General features: G+C 45.8%; 1 protein-coding gene across 4 annotated transcripts in view; it reads right to left on the bottom strand.

Moving 5' to 3' along the window:
* Positions 1–17,104, bottom strand: part of REXO5 (RNA exonuclease 5) — a 1,375,618-nt gene that overhangs the window by 1,108,001 nt on the left and 250,513 nt on the right. For all 4 annotated transcript variants that reach the window (XM_069647648.1, XM_069647652.1, XM_069647650.1 and 1 more), the window contains one exon: positions 9,067–9,175. In XM_069647648.1, coding sequence (XP_069503749.1) covers positions 9,067–9,175 — 109 coding nt within the window. The remainder of the gene's footprint in view (positions 1–9,066; positions 9,176–17,104) is intronic.

The raw sequence follows: 17,104 nt of genomic DNA, 5'->3' as shown, positions 1-17,104 counted from the left end.
CCATCAAGGACCACATTGACACCCTGGCTCCTGCTCTGGCTGACTTCTGCAACCACGCCTTTGCTGCTGGAGTCTTCCCTTGCCCCCCTGAAGCACTCCCTTGTGGACCTTCTTCTTAAGAGACCTTATGCCGATCCGTCCTGCCCGGCTAACCACTCCTTTCCTGGGCAAACACCTGGAAAAGCTGGCCATCTCCCAGCTTAATCTTCACACTGAATCTGTTGGTTGTCTCCATGACCTTCAGTCTGGCTTCAGAGCTACCAGAAGCACGGAAACTGCTCTCCTGAACATCCGTGAAGACCTGCTCTCTAACCTTGATTCCAACACCCCTTGTGTCCTCATCTTACTTGATCCCTCTTCTGCCTTTGACACAGTCAACCATTTCATCCTGCTCAACAGTCTCTGTGATAACCTGGGTATCACCGATAAGGCCCTGGCTTGGCTGACTTCTTTCCTCTCTAAGCAACCCTCCCAGGTCCAACTTGGGTCCTTCCTCTCATCCATCTCTATCTCTACCTGTGGTGTTTCCCAGGGGTCCAACCTCTCTCCCTGGCTGTTTAACTAATACCTGGCACTTCTTGCCCACCGCATTGTTGCTATCTGCACCAACTTTCAGTGCTATGCGGATGACACTCAACTAATTTTCAGGCTCCCTTCAGCCATCTCTTCTCCTTCTCTCATCTCTGATTGTCTGTCTGCTATCTAGGAGTGGTGTGCAGTCAATGCTCTTTGCCTTAAGGCCAGTAAGACTGAAATTCTCCTCATCGGCACACCCGCTCCCTCCTTTCCTGTCACTCTCTGGCTGGCCTCTCTTGGTCCTATTCTTTCTTCCACCTGTGAGGCTAAAAACCTTGGGGTCATCTTTGACTCCACACTCTCCTTCTCTCCTCACATCTCTGACATATCTAAGCAGTCACACTACCAGCTGCTCCTTCCCCTTCCTTTGCCCAGAAGCTCACTGTCTCCAGTGCTCTGCTTCTCTCTAGGCTGGATTACTGCAACAGCCTCTTTGTGAATCTGCCTGCCTCTACTCTCTGCCCCTGCAAGACCTGTCCTTGGCCTCAAGCCCAGGGATCATATCTCTCCAGGACTGAAATCTCTGCACTGGCTCCCAGTGGCTGCAAGGATTGAGTTCAAAACCCTCTGCATTGTCCACAAGGCCGCCTGGGGCCGCAATACCTTCAACTCTCTCAATCTTCCTTCTCAAGCTCTTAGCTCATCCGCCTCCAACTCTCTCAGGATCAGTCGCTTCTCCAAGCAACAATCTCTTTCTTTGGATGGGGCCTCCATCTGAAACAGCCTCCCTGCCTCTCTGAAAATTGAGGATAACCATCTCTGCTTCCGGAAGCACTTCAAGACCTTACTCTTTGCTTCTGCTTTCTCTCCTCCTCTCCCCTGCTGAACTCCCGACTGAAACTGAAATTGCACTGGTCAACAGGCTACCCTCTGTTCATGGGCCCAGGTCCCTCCCCACCAGTTGCACACCTGCACTGCCCCCCTGGCAACCCTTGCACTCTGGGGCTGTTTCTGTAACCCCACAGCCCCCTACAAGCATTTGACACCTGATGTCTGAACTTACCCTTGCACCTGCAACCAGCTGGCCGCACTTCTTGTTTATTGTACTTATTTATTGTTTTTATTTATTTATTTACTGTCTTTCCTATGTCTTGCACTTCCCCTTCACCTTACCCCTCGCACCTTTCCCCTTTCCCCCCCTTCCCTGCACTTGCACGATCTGAATGTCACATGGTCTAGTAAGAGTGTTGTCTCTGTCTTCCCTCTGTTCCCCTCCCTTGCCTCGACGTGCCTTGAAACGCTTGTGTATAGGCGCGTTATAAATGCCATATCATATCATGTGTGTCCTGGACCTTCTCAGTCTCCTTACGACATGAGGAATGGCAGGGACTGGAGGAAACTCATACAGTAGTGGGCATTCCCAATCCACTACAAACACGTCTCCTAGAGCTCCTTTCGGAGGAAATTCCCTTGAGCAGAACTGCTCGCACTTCTGGTTGACACTGGTCGCGAACAGATCCACTTGAGGGGTTCCCCAAAGGGCGAATATCTTTTGAAGGACTTCCTGATTAAGTTCCCACTCGTCCGCCGGGGTGTTCTCCTCTCCGGCTAGGTACACTGCCGACACAGAGATTCCTTCTTGAATTGCCCAGTATCAGAGCTGCATTGCCTCTCTGCACAGTGGTAGTGACCCTACGCCTCCTCTCTTGTTGGGGTAGTGCATGTCCACTGTGTTGTCCGTCATTATCAGGACATTCTTCCCCCGGACAGAGGGCAGGATGGCCTGCAGCGCTAGTCTGATTGCCTGCAGCTCTAAAAGATGGATGTGTAGTTTGGACTCCGGTGGAGACCAACAACCGCTGACTGTCAGATTGCTGGCATGAGCTCCCCACCCCGTGAGTGAGGCGTCCGTCACTACCGTTATCTCCTGCCATGGTTGCCAAAAGGGTAGTCCCTTCAGAATATTTTCCTCGCTGGCCCATCACAGAAGATCCTGTGGGACCCTGGTTGGAATCTGAAGGCGGTCCAACATCTTTCCTGAGAATTGGGACCATTGTGTTCTGAGAGCCCATTGAAGGAATCTCATTCTCAGGTGGGCCTGTGGCACAAAACAAATGCAGGATGCCATAAGGCCGAACAGCCTCAAAAACTCAAAGGCCGGATGATTCTGGGCATTCTGGAATTTTGTCACCATCTGAAGAATGTCTTGAGTCCTCACCTCGGGTGGCGAGCTCTTTCCCAAGGATGTATCGATCACTGCTCCGATGTATTGGAGATTTTGGCAAGGTGTCATATGGGACTTCTTGTAATTGAGGGAGAACCCAGTCTTTGAAGAGAGTGGCAGGTAACGCTCAGATGATCCAGTTCTTGTTAGGGAGAACGTGCCCTAATCAGCCAATCGTCTAGGTAGGGGTACACGTGAAACCCCCTGTCCCGAGACTCGCTGCCACCACCACCATCAGTTTGGTGAAAACCCTCGGGAGGAGGTCAACCCGAATGGCAGGACTCAAAATTGATAGTGGGAGCCTCCAACTGCGAACCCCATGTATTTCCTGTGTTTGCGATGTATTGGCACATGAAAATAAGCATCCTGAAGGTCCAATGACACCAACCAATCCTGGAGTTGGAGGGCCTGAAGGATCTGAGAAAGAGTGACCATCTTGAACTTGTCCTTCCTGAGGAACTTGTTCAAGTATATGGGGAATACCAACCCTTGTTCCTCTCCGCTAGAGGCAACGGTTCTATAGTGCCTTTCTCTAGCAGGGTTAAAATTTCCTGCCCAAGGAGCGGATCCGGAATCCTCCAAGAGTGTTCCCCCGGTGGATTGGTCCGAGGCTTCTTTATAAAAGGAAGGTAGTAAGCGTGGGCTATTGTATCCAGAGCCCAAGCATCTGAAGTAATGTCTCGCCATTCTTCATTCTTCTAGATGGTTAGTCAGTCTTCCCCCCCATTGGTGAGTTCTGTCTCAAGCCCTCTGAGCGGTTTTGAAGCAGCTGTTGCAGAGGCCGATGGTAAAGAGGCTGCTGCTTGAGCGGGTTTGGCACCTCTACCTCGTCCACCACGAGGACATTTTCCTTGGCCTCTTTGACTGGCCAGTCCTCTCGCCCTTCCAAATGACGAGTGGTAGCAAAATGATCTACCCCTCCAAGTTTGTCCGCTATGACGAAAAGGCTGAGGTTGCCTAACAGCAGCGCCCAAAGATTTTGCTGCCGCCTTCGAGGTGTGCAACTTCTCAAGGCTCTCGTCAGCCTTACTGCCAAAAAGATGAGACCCGTCAAATGGCATGTTGAGAAGTCTAGCCTGCAGATCGGGTGCAAAACCCGACTTCCGCAACCACGCAAACCTGCGCATCACAGTGCTAGTAGCCACTGACCTGCTGATGCTATCTGCAGGATCCAATTCAGGCTGAAGGGACTCGCACATGGCTTCCTTGCGCTCCTAAACAATAACTAATAAGCTGTCCCTTTCATCCCATTCAGGAATATGCTGTGCTGCTATAGAAATACATTCCCACAGAGTGTACAAACATTTTGCAAGGGCACAAGTGTAGATTTCAATGGCATGCTCCCTGCAGAAAACACCTTTCTTGCCCATCCATCTATGCGCTTATCGTCCCTATCAGGAGGGATGGTAGGGTACTCTGCCTGTTTAGAGGTAGCCGCAGCTGCCTGAACCACCAGACTCTCGGGAGTGTGGTGTATTGACATGTAGCCGGGGTCGCTACTGGAGGGGCGGTATTTCTTCGTAAGAGTTCTGTCAACTGCTGGATTAGTTTCCGGAGTTTCCCAATTCCTGGTCACCCTTTTTTGAAGTGCCACATGGAAAGGTAAGACTGACATTCTGGACAAGGGTCCACCTACTGATCCAGTTAGATCATCCTGATCGTATGGGGCTGGAGGTCTAGACCAACCCAAGTATTCGACAACCTTAGACATGAGCTGTCTGTACAAGGAGTCAGCATGCTCCCTTGGGTCTGGTTTGCCAAATTCCAGCTCAGGAGAGTTGTCAATGCCACTAGCATTGCGCAAATTGTCATTGAAATCTTGCATTTTACTCTCCTCAGAAATAAGGCATTCTGGCACATTTGGTGTGCTGTACTGAAGTCCAAAAGAAGCATCCTCCTCATCTGAGCGCTCTTCCTCCTCAAATATGGAAGTTCGGGACTTGAATAAATCCTTTTTTGGCAGAGGAGTATACATCTTCTCTGGTTTAGAACCCAGAGGCTTTGACATTGTCAAAGATGTCGACTTTATCTTAGTCAGCGCCTTTTTCGGAGGTTCAATAGGCACTGGTGGCTGAGCTGGCAAAATTGGCACAGCTGGCATCGAAGATGTCTGCGTCGATGTCGACAGTGGCGTTGACGGCTTCATAAGGGTCGCGGACTCGATGGGCACCAACGGCGTTGAAGGCTTCGACGATCTCGATCTCTCCCCCTGTCTCGAATGATCCTTGGATTTCTTTTCCGATCGAGGTCTTGAGGGCTCACGATAAGGATCACGCCGTTTACTCGGGCTTGAGGGCGCGTGAGTCTTCGGCTGAGACCTCTCCTTTCCGGCTTCAAAAGAAGGCCCGGTCGGAGCATGACCTTGTTTTCCAAAGATCTTCAGCATTTCCACACGGAAAGCTTCCCATTCTTTGGGTGTAGACTTTTTGGACAGGCATGCCAACCTCTCGGGGCAGCCGTCTGCCGAAGACGTTGATGAAGGCGACCAGCGGTTCCTTCTCCTCGATCTCTTCGAAGACAGAGTGGCGCTTGGCCTTCTTCCTTGAGGAGATCTGCCTCTCGACTCATCGGTCGAAGGCCCCAGCAGGTCGGGACTTAGGGGGTGTGGAAACTTTTCCTACCTAGAGCTTCCCATTTCGTTCTCACTCAAGGCCTTTCCTGTCATAGATTGACACTTGGAACATGTATCAGTTGCGTGGCCCTCGCCGAGGCACCACAGACAAAATCAATGCGGGTCAGTGAAGGACATCTTCGAGCCACAGTTCTTGCACTTATTGAAACCGGACCGAAGTGTCGACGCTGTAGATGACAAAGACATAAGGAGTCGTTATCTCGATAAAGAGAAGTATACTTCACAAGTACGAGGCGCACCGAGTTTCTCACGAAGCAAACGTGTTTGCGGAAAAACTGAACTGAGGCCAACAGGCGCTGTGCGTGCTACTTATAACCTCCGATGACGCCATACTAGACGGTGGCCTTCGAGGAACACCAGCTCGACGCAATAAACGCAAGGCACCCTTTGCCGAAAATGTTTTCCGCAGAAGCCGAAGCTGGACATTACATGTCAAAGATGAGGAATACTTTAGAGGACACAATCCATTCGAAAGATGCTTACTTGAAAAAGGGACAATTGCGTAGTGGCCCTTACACGCAGTCATCGTGTGTGTTCTATTTGAGCGTTGTAAAGGAAAGACTTCCCTAACAGGAAGGCAACAGGATACCACAAGATGAAAATATGTGTCAATTGCATAACGTTGAACTTTTGCAAACACAGAAGCCTTTACACCTCTGTTTGGTTTCTGATATATGTGTGTGTCAGTGAAATGAGGATGTGTCCTCCTATTACTCCATTAACAGAAAGTAACTGTGCATTTCTATTACATGAGATAGAGGGGCAGAAAAGGTATATTAAGAGCCATGCAGTGTTTCTTCTACATGCCAATATTTCCAGAGCCAGTAGGCTAGCAGCAGAAGCGGACAGGTATAATAAAAGGGGAAAAGATGGGCCAAGTGAAGCAAGGCTGCAGGAGGACACAGCATTAATCTTGTTGTTTTTTTTTTGTTTTACAGATATTCAGCCCGATACTGGCTGAAAGCGGCAATTACAGAGCAGTTTAGCCAGGTAGAATCTGTCCCTTAATAAATTGTCCACTTCTCTTTTCATCCCGTAGATCTAGGGTGCAACTGAAGATATTGTTCCTGGAACCCTGAGAGGGTCTGCAGGGATCAGTTACAGATACAAACAATTGCAGGAATGCATATATAAATAACAAACAAAAAATTCTTCTTACCTGCAGCCCCAGTCCCGCCCTCCACAGAGCCCCCCACCATCCCCCTTGTGCAGCATTACCAGGAACCATGAAGCAGGGAGATATTTCTGGTTCCCGAGGATATGCACTGGAGAGCCTCAGCACCTCCTAAACAGTGCCCAGGGAGGACGCAATGTGCAGAGACATGTGAGATCTGCCTAGGCACAGATAGGACTGCAGTTCTGCATCCCCAATATGCTGTGCAAGGTTGGGAAAGCAGAACGCCCGCAGCGTTGCAAGCCTATTGGGCTTGTGTATTTGAGAACTTAAAATGTCAAAGGGAAAACATGTTTCATAATGGTGCCCTGTCGCCCATTATGGTGGAGCCACACCCGAGTGCCACATTGTGGACAGGTGAAGTTACTTTCTCGTTAGGCATATCACTGATGGGGCAAAAGAAATAAATCAAGCAGAGGTCATTCGACAAGTTTCTCGCATCACAGCAAAGTGTAAATCGTGTGTCGGTTGATATGACTGCATTAAATAAGGCACCGTATCCTTCTTTCAGACTATGCAATACCACAACTTGTTTGTAGAAATGGAAGTACAAGACAAATGGAAATTCAAACAGTCGAGAACGTGATTTACTTTATATTAAGACTACATGAACAGTTTTGCTATTTTAAGGGAAATCTGTGATTAAAAAAAAAAGCACTTACACAAGCAATAAACATATATTTTCATAGTATATGTTCCCTACACAGGATTTGGTCAGCTATAGGTGCACGTAAACCAATGTCCACAATGTTTGCAGCAGAAATCCCATTGTGTGTAATCTGTGTGTTTCGAGGTTCCTCACTTACGTCGGGCAGGCAGTCCTGGGTTTCAGAAGGGGTGTGCCACTAGGGGCTCCCTATATAGGGATGGCAAAATGGTGCCGTTCCTAGATTACTGCAGAGAAAGGGAAATTCACAGAGGCCAATTTTTAACTTGCGCTGCAACTCTGGCTACCATTCACAAGACGTGGGATACATTTCCAGATGTTCCATCCAAGCATGCGGTTGTCATCGCATTCAAGAAATTGAGGGGAGGGGGCTAGTGGATTACAAGATTGTATCAGGCTCCCTGTCCAAAAGCAGTGAAACTAAAAAAAGTTGAAATAAATGGGATAGCCAGCTAGGCAAAGCGCTAACAGATGCTGAGAGGGCAAGAATGTGCAGTCATAAAAAAGAGGTGTCAATAAATGTGCGATTTAAACCGATTCATTTAAGTATTTTCATATAATGTATATGACCGATGCAATTGTCCATAGGTCTGCCGCTGGCAGAAGCACAGCAGGCCACAGATGCTTGCACCCAACAGCCGACTTTAAGTACAGTACATTTCTATGTGAAAATGTCCCCAGGAAAATGTAGTCATGTGAACATGTAGCCAGCAAAGTTTAAAAAAATGTAGTCATTCAATACAATCAATGCACAGTGTGAAAATGTTGCCCGTTATAAGTTTGCCAAAATCTATTTTTAAATACACAAAAGCACAAGCAGTAACTCTAAAAATTACCCAAACTTAATAAAAACCTCCACAATCACCCTAACTCAGTTCCTAAACTTTCCCCTAATTAATTACTACCCTGAACTCTTACAGAGCACTAACCCTTCAGAGCGCTAATGCATTTTACTTGCATGATACTCAATACAAAGTAAATTGATAATCAACAGTGTACCCCATTACCAGCTTGTCACAAAAGACGTAGCCCTTCCCCTACCCCAAACCCTTGCTCCAATCCTACCCTTAGCCAAACCCTAACTGCAACTCTTTTGCTCTACCCACTAGGTTTATCCAAACCCCTATCCTATGCCAACATTACCACCCCTCCCCCAATTTCCCTATCCCTTTCTTTAACACTTACCCAAACCATTACTCTGTAAGCCCTAGCCCTTACTATAACCCCGACCCTAACACTTACCCAGATACGTAATTGTCCTTCACGGCTAACCAAACCCCAAAATCAGCCCAGAAGCACTACCCGGACCCTATCTCTTACCCTAATTCTAACCAGCATCTCTACTTTAATCCTAACCCCTATCCTAACCCTAAACCAGGCAGCCACAAGCCCAGAAATTCCTCCTTAACCCTAACAATTACCTTAGCAGCACTACTTTTTTGGCTACTTTTCAGCTGCACTTTGACTACTTTTTGCTTGGCAACTTTTTCACTGCAGAGGTATTTTCACAACAGCTTTTTCATGGTCTAAATTAGTTGTGGCAAACTATTCATTGGATAGCCCTCAAAAATCTACACGCTGTACACACAAACACATGGATAGCACACACAACAGCATGCACAGCAATACAGTACAAATCTGTGTATGCAAAGCACACTTTGTGAGTCAACAACCGTTACTGGGGTAGAGGGAAAGTTGGGTGATGGTGTTCTGTCAGTTTTGGTAGAAATTATGCAGTTTGCTGCAACAATAAATAAAATGTATTCATTTGTATAACCAATAAAACAAAGTATATTATCAAAGATGCAAAAAAATGTACATTAAACAGCTGAAAAGTACAATAAACAGCACACCTGGTGTACTTGCTGAGGTGTCCTTTTCACCGATTTCTTTTCCTGTGGTCTGGTTCCTTTCCAAAAGTGAAGCAAGGACATTTTGGCACGGTGGTGGTAAACTAAATCTCTAATAATGAAAACAACAGGATATTATCCACTGCCGGCATAACAACAGTGAGCACAAACAATGATCATACTCTTCAGTGACTAGACATTTAAAAATCTGCACCTATTACTTTATAATCCTTACAAAACAGCATATCACCACCCATTACAGCACCATTAGGAGGCATTACATGTCCATTAATGCATTTGCGTATCTGTAAAAGCAACCTTTGCCGAATGTGAGGCACTTGTCTAAACACCGTACAGATTTCTTACTGTGCAGAACAACTATTTCTTTACATTTGGGCACACAAACACTTCGTAATTTTCAATTGTGACATTCCTTAAGGCTATCTTTCCAAGGCAGGCAAAAGCTTTAAAGCACAAATGTGGTACAATGGGCATTCAAAGGGAAGTAGCGATATTGGAAACAGGCAAAAAGTGAAAAGGAGAGTAGATGAGAGATAGAGAAAAACAAAGAGGGAGAGACCATAATAGAAGAAACGGGGAAGAAAAAAAAAAAATAAAGCTAGAGAAAGGTTTGGTGAGAGCGACTGAGAAAGAATGACATAGAAGAACAAGTTACTTACCCCTTGAAATGTTCTTTCGACTGGATGTTCCTCCTATGTATTCCTCATCTTTAGATATCTTCCCTTCCAGCTTTAACTGCTTCTGAAATTTTTCGGCAGAGGGCGCAGTGCGTGGATGCGGCCGACTCAATGTCCCTCAAGGGCTTCCGTCTCGGGGTAGATATCATTGTTGGTATATATAGCATGTGCAACGCCCGTTAGCTTCAGTTCTTTTTTTACGTCTTCTTGCTGAATTATCAGCATCAGTGTGTCCAAGACAGTACTAGAATTTAAAAAAAGCGTAAAGTATAATGCACAGAAATGTTACTGTGGGGTAGGATGGGAGCGCAAGGAGGAATACGTGGGAGGAATATCCAGTTGGAAGAACGTTACCAGGGGTAAGTAACTTGTTCTTCGAATGGATTGTGTCCTCCCACATATTCCTCATCTACAGATAGACTCCCAAAGCAGTGTTAGGTTTTGGAGGAGGGAGTAAGAATTTTCAGATTTAAAATTCATCATGGACTGAATATAGGACTGCTTTCCTAAATCCTCCATCTTGGCCCGACTATGAATCCAGGCAGTAATGCTTTGTGAATGGTAGACCAAGTGGCTGCTGCACAAATGTCCTTCATCAGCACCACTCTCTAAAGAGCAGAAGATGTCGCCATGCCCCTTGTGGAATGGGCTCTAAGGCCTTCTGGGGGATCTTTCCCAGCCCATCTGTAGCATTCCGTAATGGCCAGTATTATCCATCTGAACAATGTTTGTTTTGTGACTGCGAGTCCCAGTTTGTGGCCAGTGTAACCTATGAAAAATGGGCCATCTTCATGTATTTTTGTAATCCGTGAAATGTAAAAGCCAAGAACCCTTCTAGTATCAAGTCCATTTAGCCTTTCCTGTTCCATGCCAGGCTGAGGGAGCAGATAAAAAATATTGGTAACACAATATTTCGGGATGAATGAAAATCTGATACAATTCTTGGCAGAAAAGAAGCTTTAACTCCAAGAACAACATTGTCCTTCTAGGAGGTTGTAAACTGAGGTTTACTAGATAGGGTCTGCAACTCATTCACCATGCAGGCTGATGTAAACGCTACTAACAAAACTGTCTTAGTCATTAGTAGTCCCAATGGACTCGCAGGGAGCGCACATTAGAAATTTCCACACAAGATTCATATCCCAAATAGGTACTTGAAAAGTTGTAGGAGGGAACACGTTATTGAGCCTTTTAAGAAATTCTATGATCAATGGCATCTTGAAGTATGATCGGTCTTCCGACGTGCGCTTGAAGATCGAAGGCACCGCCAAATATCCTTTGATACTTCCAATCTGGAGTCCCAGATTTGCCAGGTGTAACCAAAAAGATAACACCATAGGTGTATTGCATGGAAACGGGTCTACATCCTTATCCCTGAACCAGCTGCAGAATCTGTTCCAGTGGCAAAGGTACAAGGATTTAGTTGCTGGCCTTCTTGCCGAAAGCAAAATCTCCATTATGTCATCCGGGAGGTCCCAATGCTTACACTTTAACCTCTCAGAAACCATGCATGAAGGTTGAGTGTTTTGACCTCTGGATGGAGAACCAGACCCTCCTCTCGCAAGAGAAGTTCCTCTCTTTGTGGAAGACAAATTGGAGGGCAGGTGGACATGTCCAGAAGGTCTAGGTACCACGTCCTCCTGGCCCAATCAGGATCATGAACTTCCCAAACTTTCTCAACCTCCTAATCACATGAGGAATGACAGGTACTGGAAGAAACGTGTACAGGATTGGTCTACTACGAACGCGTCCCCTAGAGCTTCTCTTGGAGAAAAATTCCCTGGAGCAAAACAGTTCGCACTTCCAGTTGGCACTGATCGTGAACAGATCCACTTGAGGGGTTCCTCAAAGGGTGGAAATCTCTTGAAGGACTTCCTGAGCCAACTCCCACTCCTAAGAGTCTATGCTGTGTCTGCTCAGAGTGTCCGCTGCCGTGTTCTCCACTCCGTCTAGGTGAGCTGCTTATAGGAGATTCCATCTTGAATTGCCCAGAACCAGAGCTGCATTGCCTCTCTGCACAGTGGTAGTGACCCTACACCTCGTCTCTTGTTGAGGTAGTGCATGGCCACTGTGTTGTCCGTCATTATCAGGATATTTTATCCTCGTACAGAGGGCAGAAAGGCCTCCAGCGCTAATCTGATTGCCCTCGGCTCCAAAAGATTGATGTGTTTGTACTCGGGTGGAGACCAATGACTGCTGACTTTCAGATAGTTGGCGCAGGCTCCCCACCCCGTGAGTGAGGCGTCCATAACTACTGTTATCTCTGGCTATGGCTGCCAAAAAGGTTCTCCCTTCAGAATTTTGTCCTCGCAGGCCCACCACAGAAGATCCTGTGTGACTGGGCTTGAAAAGTAGGTCTGACATCTTGCCCGAGTATTGAGACCACTGTGTCCTGAGGGCCTATTGTAGGGATCCCATTCTCAGGCAAGCCTCTGGCACCAGGAAAATGCAGGATGCCAAAAGGCAGAGCAACTTAGAAAAATCAAAGGCTGGAAGACGTAGGACACTCTGGAATTTGGTGACCATCTGCAGAATGTGTTGAGCCCTCACCTCGGGTGGCAAGGCTTTTCCCAAGAATGCACACAGTGCTGTTCCAATAAACTGGAGTCTTTGAGATGGTATCATGTGGAACTTCTTGTAATTTAGGGGAAAGCCCAGTTTGTGGAGAGAGTGGCAGGTGTAAGGAAGGCATGGTATCAAACAGTGACGACAGACAAGTGATCACAGTTTAATGGTGTTTATTGAACTTCAAATAGATTGGTTGAACACCTATCTAAACATAAATCTAATGATGAGAGCAAGCTACGACCATCAAATAATAAATAACGCAGTCCTAGTGGAGTCTCTGTCAAAATAAAAGGGCCTATACCAATAAACCTATTAACCCTTACTTCTAAATACAAATGGTGTGGGATCAATGGCGGCTGGTGAATGTTTTACGTGGAGGGGTGAAAATATCTGTAACTGAAATGGCAGAGCGTACAAGCTTTGCGAAGGAGCCCACAGCCCACAAGGGGTGGGAGGGTTCTTCCCCCCTGAGATTTTTTTTTAAATATTGGGTGAAAATTGTGCATTTTAGAGCACAATTTTTTGAAAAATTGGGTAAAAAGGCAAACAGTTTGCAATTGGGTTTTGTAGGGTAAATCCAATAGATGCAAGTCACCAACATCTTTTTAGCAACATCTTAGCAACTTACATACACAGGTTACATATTTTATGCAGACCATCCCACTCCAACTCTGCTCTGAGAGACATTGGGCCTCATTACGAGTGCGGCGGTAACCGCGGCGGTAAAACCACCTGGTTACCGCCGGACTCGTATTACCATTCCGCCTCCGTGACTCCCAGAATTACCAGGGCATTACAGCCCCGGTGTCCCGGGAGTCACGGAGGCAGAATGGTGTTAATCCCCATTCCCATGAGTCCTATAGGCCTATAGGACTCAATGGGAATGGGGAAGTGGAAACACTGGCACCATCTCGTGATGGCGTTTCCACGTCCGCCTGCAGGCGGGAGGTTTTCAACCCGCCAGGTCTGACCTGGCGGGAAGATCATCTTCCGCCTGCAGGGGTCGGGATCGGGCGGTCCGGAATTAACAGTGGCGGGGAGTTTACCGCCACTGTTAACTCCGGACCGCCCGACCTGTAATGAGGCCCAATGTTTCGCCCTTTTAATACTTTTTGGTAATTTTGAGTATGAAAGATTTGGCCTAAAATTCTGTAACTTTATACACGTGAATTATCATAAGGGAGGCAAGTATTAAAATTCGCAATGGCATCATGGATACTTTCCTTATAATCCCCAATGCTTTGCCATTTCTGTTCCCGAGGTGTCAGTGACTTCTACAATGTCTCAAATTATAAACCACAAAATCACATTTAAACAGTGAAATTTTTGGATTTTTACAAAGTCCTGCTGCAGAGATAAGTCTTTACATATATATTAACAAATAGTCTTTGGAAGCAAATGACAGTTCTTTGTCTGCCACTGCACCATTTTTTTTTCTTCAGCTGCCACCAACTGTCATTTTCTCCAGAGCAAGGTGGGGGTTTCCCAGCGTCAGTGAAGGTGTATTGCCCCTTCCCCACTTCACACTTCAATGTCCTGGGAGTTCCATTGTAGGAGGGTTCACCCCAGACCAGATTATTTCAAACCTACTAATTATCACAGAGGTGTTAGTATCTACTGAGAATTTAAGGTGGTTCCCTTCCTTGGGGGAAGCCTTAGGTCTGCCAACTATAATAACCTGTTTTTGGAAGCTTGCAAAATCTAGTCCAGGCAGTTTAAAACCTTTATTTTCTTTTATTTGGTCCTGAATTAAAAAAAAAAACAGCCTGTTCAATAGACAGCCCATATGTGTTTCCCAGCAGCCAACCCCTTCTCATTGCTAGGCACAGACAAGCTTTCATTCAACATCTTACTTTCTTTTTAAAACGGGCATTTTTTTTTCTTTAGTTTGCAAAGCCCATTTTACACATGTGGGGAAAGCTGCTAGCACTTTGCCTTTTAAATTCGATTTGACTTTCCATCTGGATTCGCACACTGTTTTGCAGCCACCGTTATTTTCTTGTGGGCAGTAGTTTATTTGAAGTACAGATGCACTGAAATTAACATAGCTAAGATAGCTGGCGTTTCAGTGAACTACTGATCTTTGATAATTTGTAACCCAAAAAAGAACACGCTTCCTGTGCGGGTAAAAGTGAAATTTCTTGTTGATTTTCCTCAGATTTGATTTGACAGAGCATGTCATTCAGGGGTCATGCTTGGTTTTGCTGAAGCACAATGAGGATATGAATGGACAGGGCAGGGCCTTATTAATAACAGTAGTTTGAGGAAGAACAGATGAAAATAGCGTCGGAGAAGCCTCAATTTAAAGGTGAAATGCTTCCTTTTTCAATGGGGACTTTGGGCTTTCAGCAAAGCAGTGCTGCTTTTTCACTCCATTTCTTTTGTATATGTAAGAACACACTGGCAAGCTTCCTCAGTGTGCCCCCTTGTTCCATCCTGCCCAATATGTGCTTGGCAAGATGGTGCGGCCATCTTTTTGTTCCTGTTTGAGGCCATGTTGCTCACTGGAACCAGCTCAACCATTTTGCTGTTTCTGTTGAAGCGCAGCTTGGTTTTGAGAAATTCTGTTTAGTGGGTCAATGTAGCCCACATCCTGTAGAACGTATGGGGGGGGGGGGGGGCTCAACCGACCCCCTACTTCCTTACTAGCTACACACTGAACGTCCTATTGGTAGGGACCAAAAGCACCCACAACGACGTTGGTAGGACACTCAAGGTGTTAACATGTTTTCCTTAGGAAAGGAATTAAAATAAAAAGTAACAGGGGATTCCCAGCCTGACGACGGGGAATATTCACAGCATGTGAATCTATGAAAGATACCAATGCTGGAGAAATGGAGTTACAAGTAAGAAACTACTCCCTTATAGTGCAGCAGGTCAAGTCACCAACAGTGCATAGGAGCATTTCTCCAACACATTTTCATGATGCCTTTTCCCACAATATGTGCCAGTATAAAACATTTTCACACAGGCTGTGCCCATACATTTTCATGCTGACGCAACATTATACCCTATTATTCCCATATAACAACATACTCATGTTTGCCTTGTGCATAATGCCAGTAATGATACTATAAGAAAACATATGATTTTGATTTTTTTTATTTGATTTTTTGTATTTATAGTGCGCACATGACAAACTTAATCGTATTTAGGTGCAGATGACAAGAACAAAGGTAGAGTATGTAAATTGAAACAAAACCCCCAAAAAAGAGGGCTGTCTACCTAAAGAGAAAAGTTTTCAGCGCTCGGCGAAATTGCAAAAGGGAGCTCATGGTCCTAAGTTGCAGAGGTAGCGAGTTCCACAGCTTAGGTCCAGAAACAGAGAATCTTCTGTCACCACTGGAAATATAGGTTGAATGTGGGATGATCGGAAGGTGACTGTCACTAGAGCGTAGTTGTTTTACTGGGTGGTATGGCTGAATTAGCCCTCTCAAATACAGAGGGGCAATGCCATTTATGCATTTGAAAATAATGCAGGCTATCTTAAATTTAAAACGGTCAGCAATTGAGAGCCAGTGTAGCTCTCTCCGATAAAATGATACATGGGTAAATTTGCCCAATTTAAATATCAATCTAATGGCCGCATTCTGGGCTCTCTGAAGTCGTTGAAGTTGTTTGGCAGGGATGCCCATCAATTGACTATTACAATAGTCAAGGTGGGCGCTAGTTAGCGCCCCTACCACAGCGGCATGTGCCTCCTTGGGGATATAGGGAAGTGCTTGTCGTAGCATTCTCAAGACAAAGTAGACGGCTTTGGTCTTTACTCCTACCTGTGTTTCACTCCCCAGGTCTTCTTTCCACATACATCCCAAGTTTTTTTGCAGCTGTCAGCAAGTGCTTAGGGCCGAACAATATAAGTTACGTTTTAGCAGCGTTAAGCTGTAAATAGTTCTTTGACATCCAGCTGCTTACCTCTGAAAAACATTGCTCCAGTTTACTAAACGCTTCCTGGAAGTTGGTTATTCGTAAGAATATCTGGGTATCATCGGCGTATGAATGGAAGTCCAACCCATGCCGTCTAAGAATTTACAAAAGAGGTCGAATATATAAATTAAACAGCAATGGTGACAGGGAAGATCCCTGTGGGACTCCACAGCTCAAACAGATAAGATTTGATAAGAACTCTCCCAGTCTCACACGCTGATGACGGTTAGTCAAATAAGACTCAAACCATTTCAAAGCTGAGTCCGATACTCTTCCTACCTCCTGTAGTTGATCTAGGAGGATTTCGTGATTCATTGTATCAAAGGCCGCAAACAGGTCTAACATCGCCAAAAGTGTGCGTTCCCCCTGGTCTGCGGCCTTTAACAGTTCATCCTGTACTACTAGGAGGGTTGTCTCCGTTCCAAATTTAGGTCGAAATCTTGATTGAAGTTTATCTAACAACAATTCCTTTTCAACAAACTCCTGGAGCTGGTTAATAACCACCTTCTCAAGAATTTTAGCTGGCCAACATAGACCTGCGATAGGATGATAATTTTGCAGAACCTCTACGTCCAGTGCGGGTTTTTTTAATAGAGGTGAGACTATGGACAGCTTTAAGCTCTCTGGAACAATCCCTGTTAGCAGAGACTTATTAACAAAGGTGGTGATAAATGGAGTTAATTCATGCGCTAATTTTTTGGCTGCATAGGCTGGTAGGGGAGAGAGGGAGTCGATTGTGGGTTTAAGAGTGATCATAAGTTCAAGAATGTCTTTTTCAGTGACTGAATGAAAGTCAGACAGACAACGAGATCTGATTTTGGGGATTATCAGATTTAGATACCACAGAA

Source organism: Ambystoma mexicanum, chromosome 2q (genome assembly GCF_040938575.1).
Source record: "Ambystoma mexicanum isolate Mex_15411 chromosome 2q, UKY_AmexF1_1, whole genome shotgun sequence".
Taxonomy (NCBI): domain Eukaryota; kingdom Metazoa; phylum Chordata; class Amphibia; order Caudata; family Ambystomatidae; genus Ambystoma; species Ambystoma mexicanum.
Note: the sequence above shows the minus strand (reverse complement) of the source record. Positions and strands in the feature narration are given on the sequence as shown.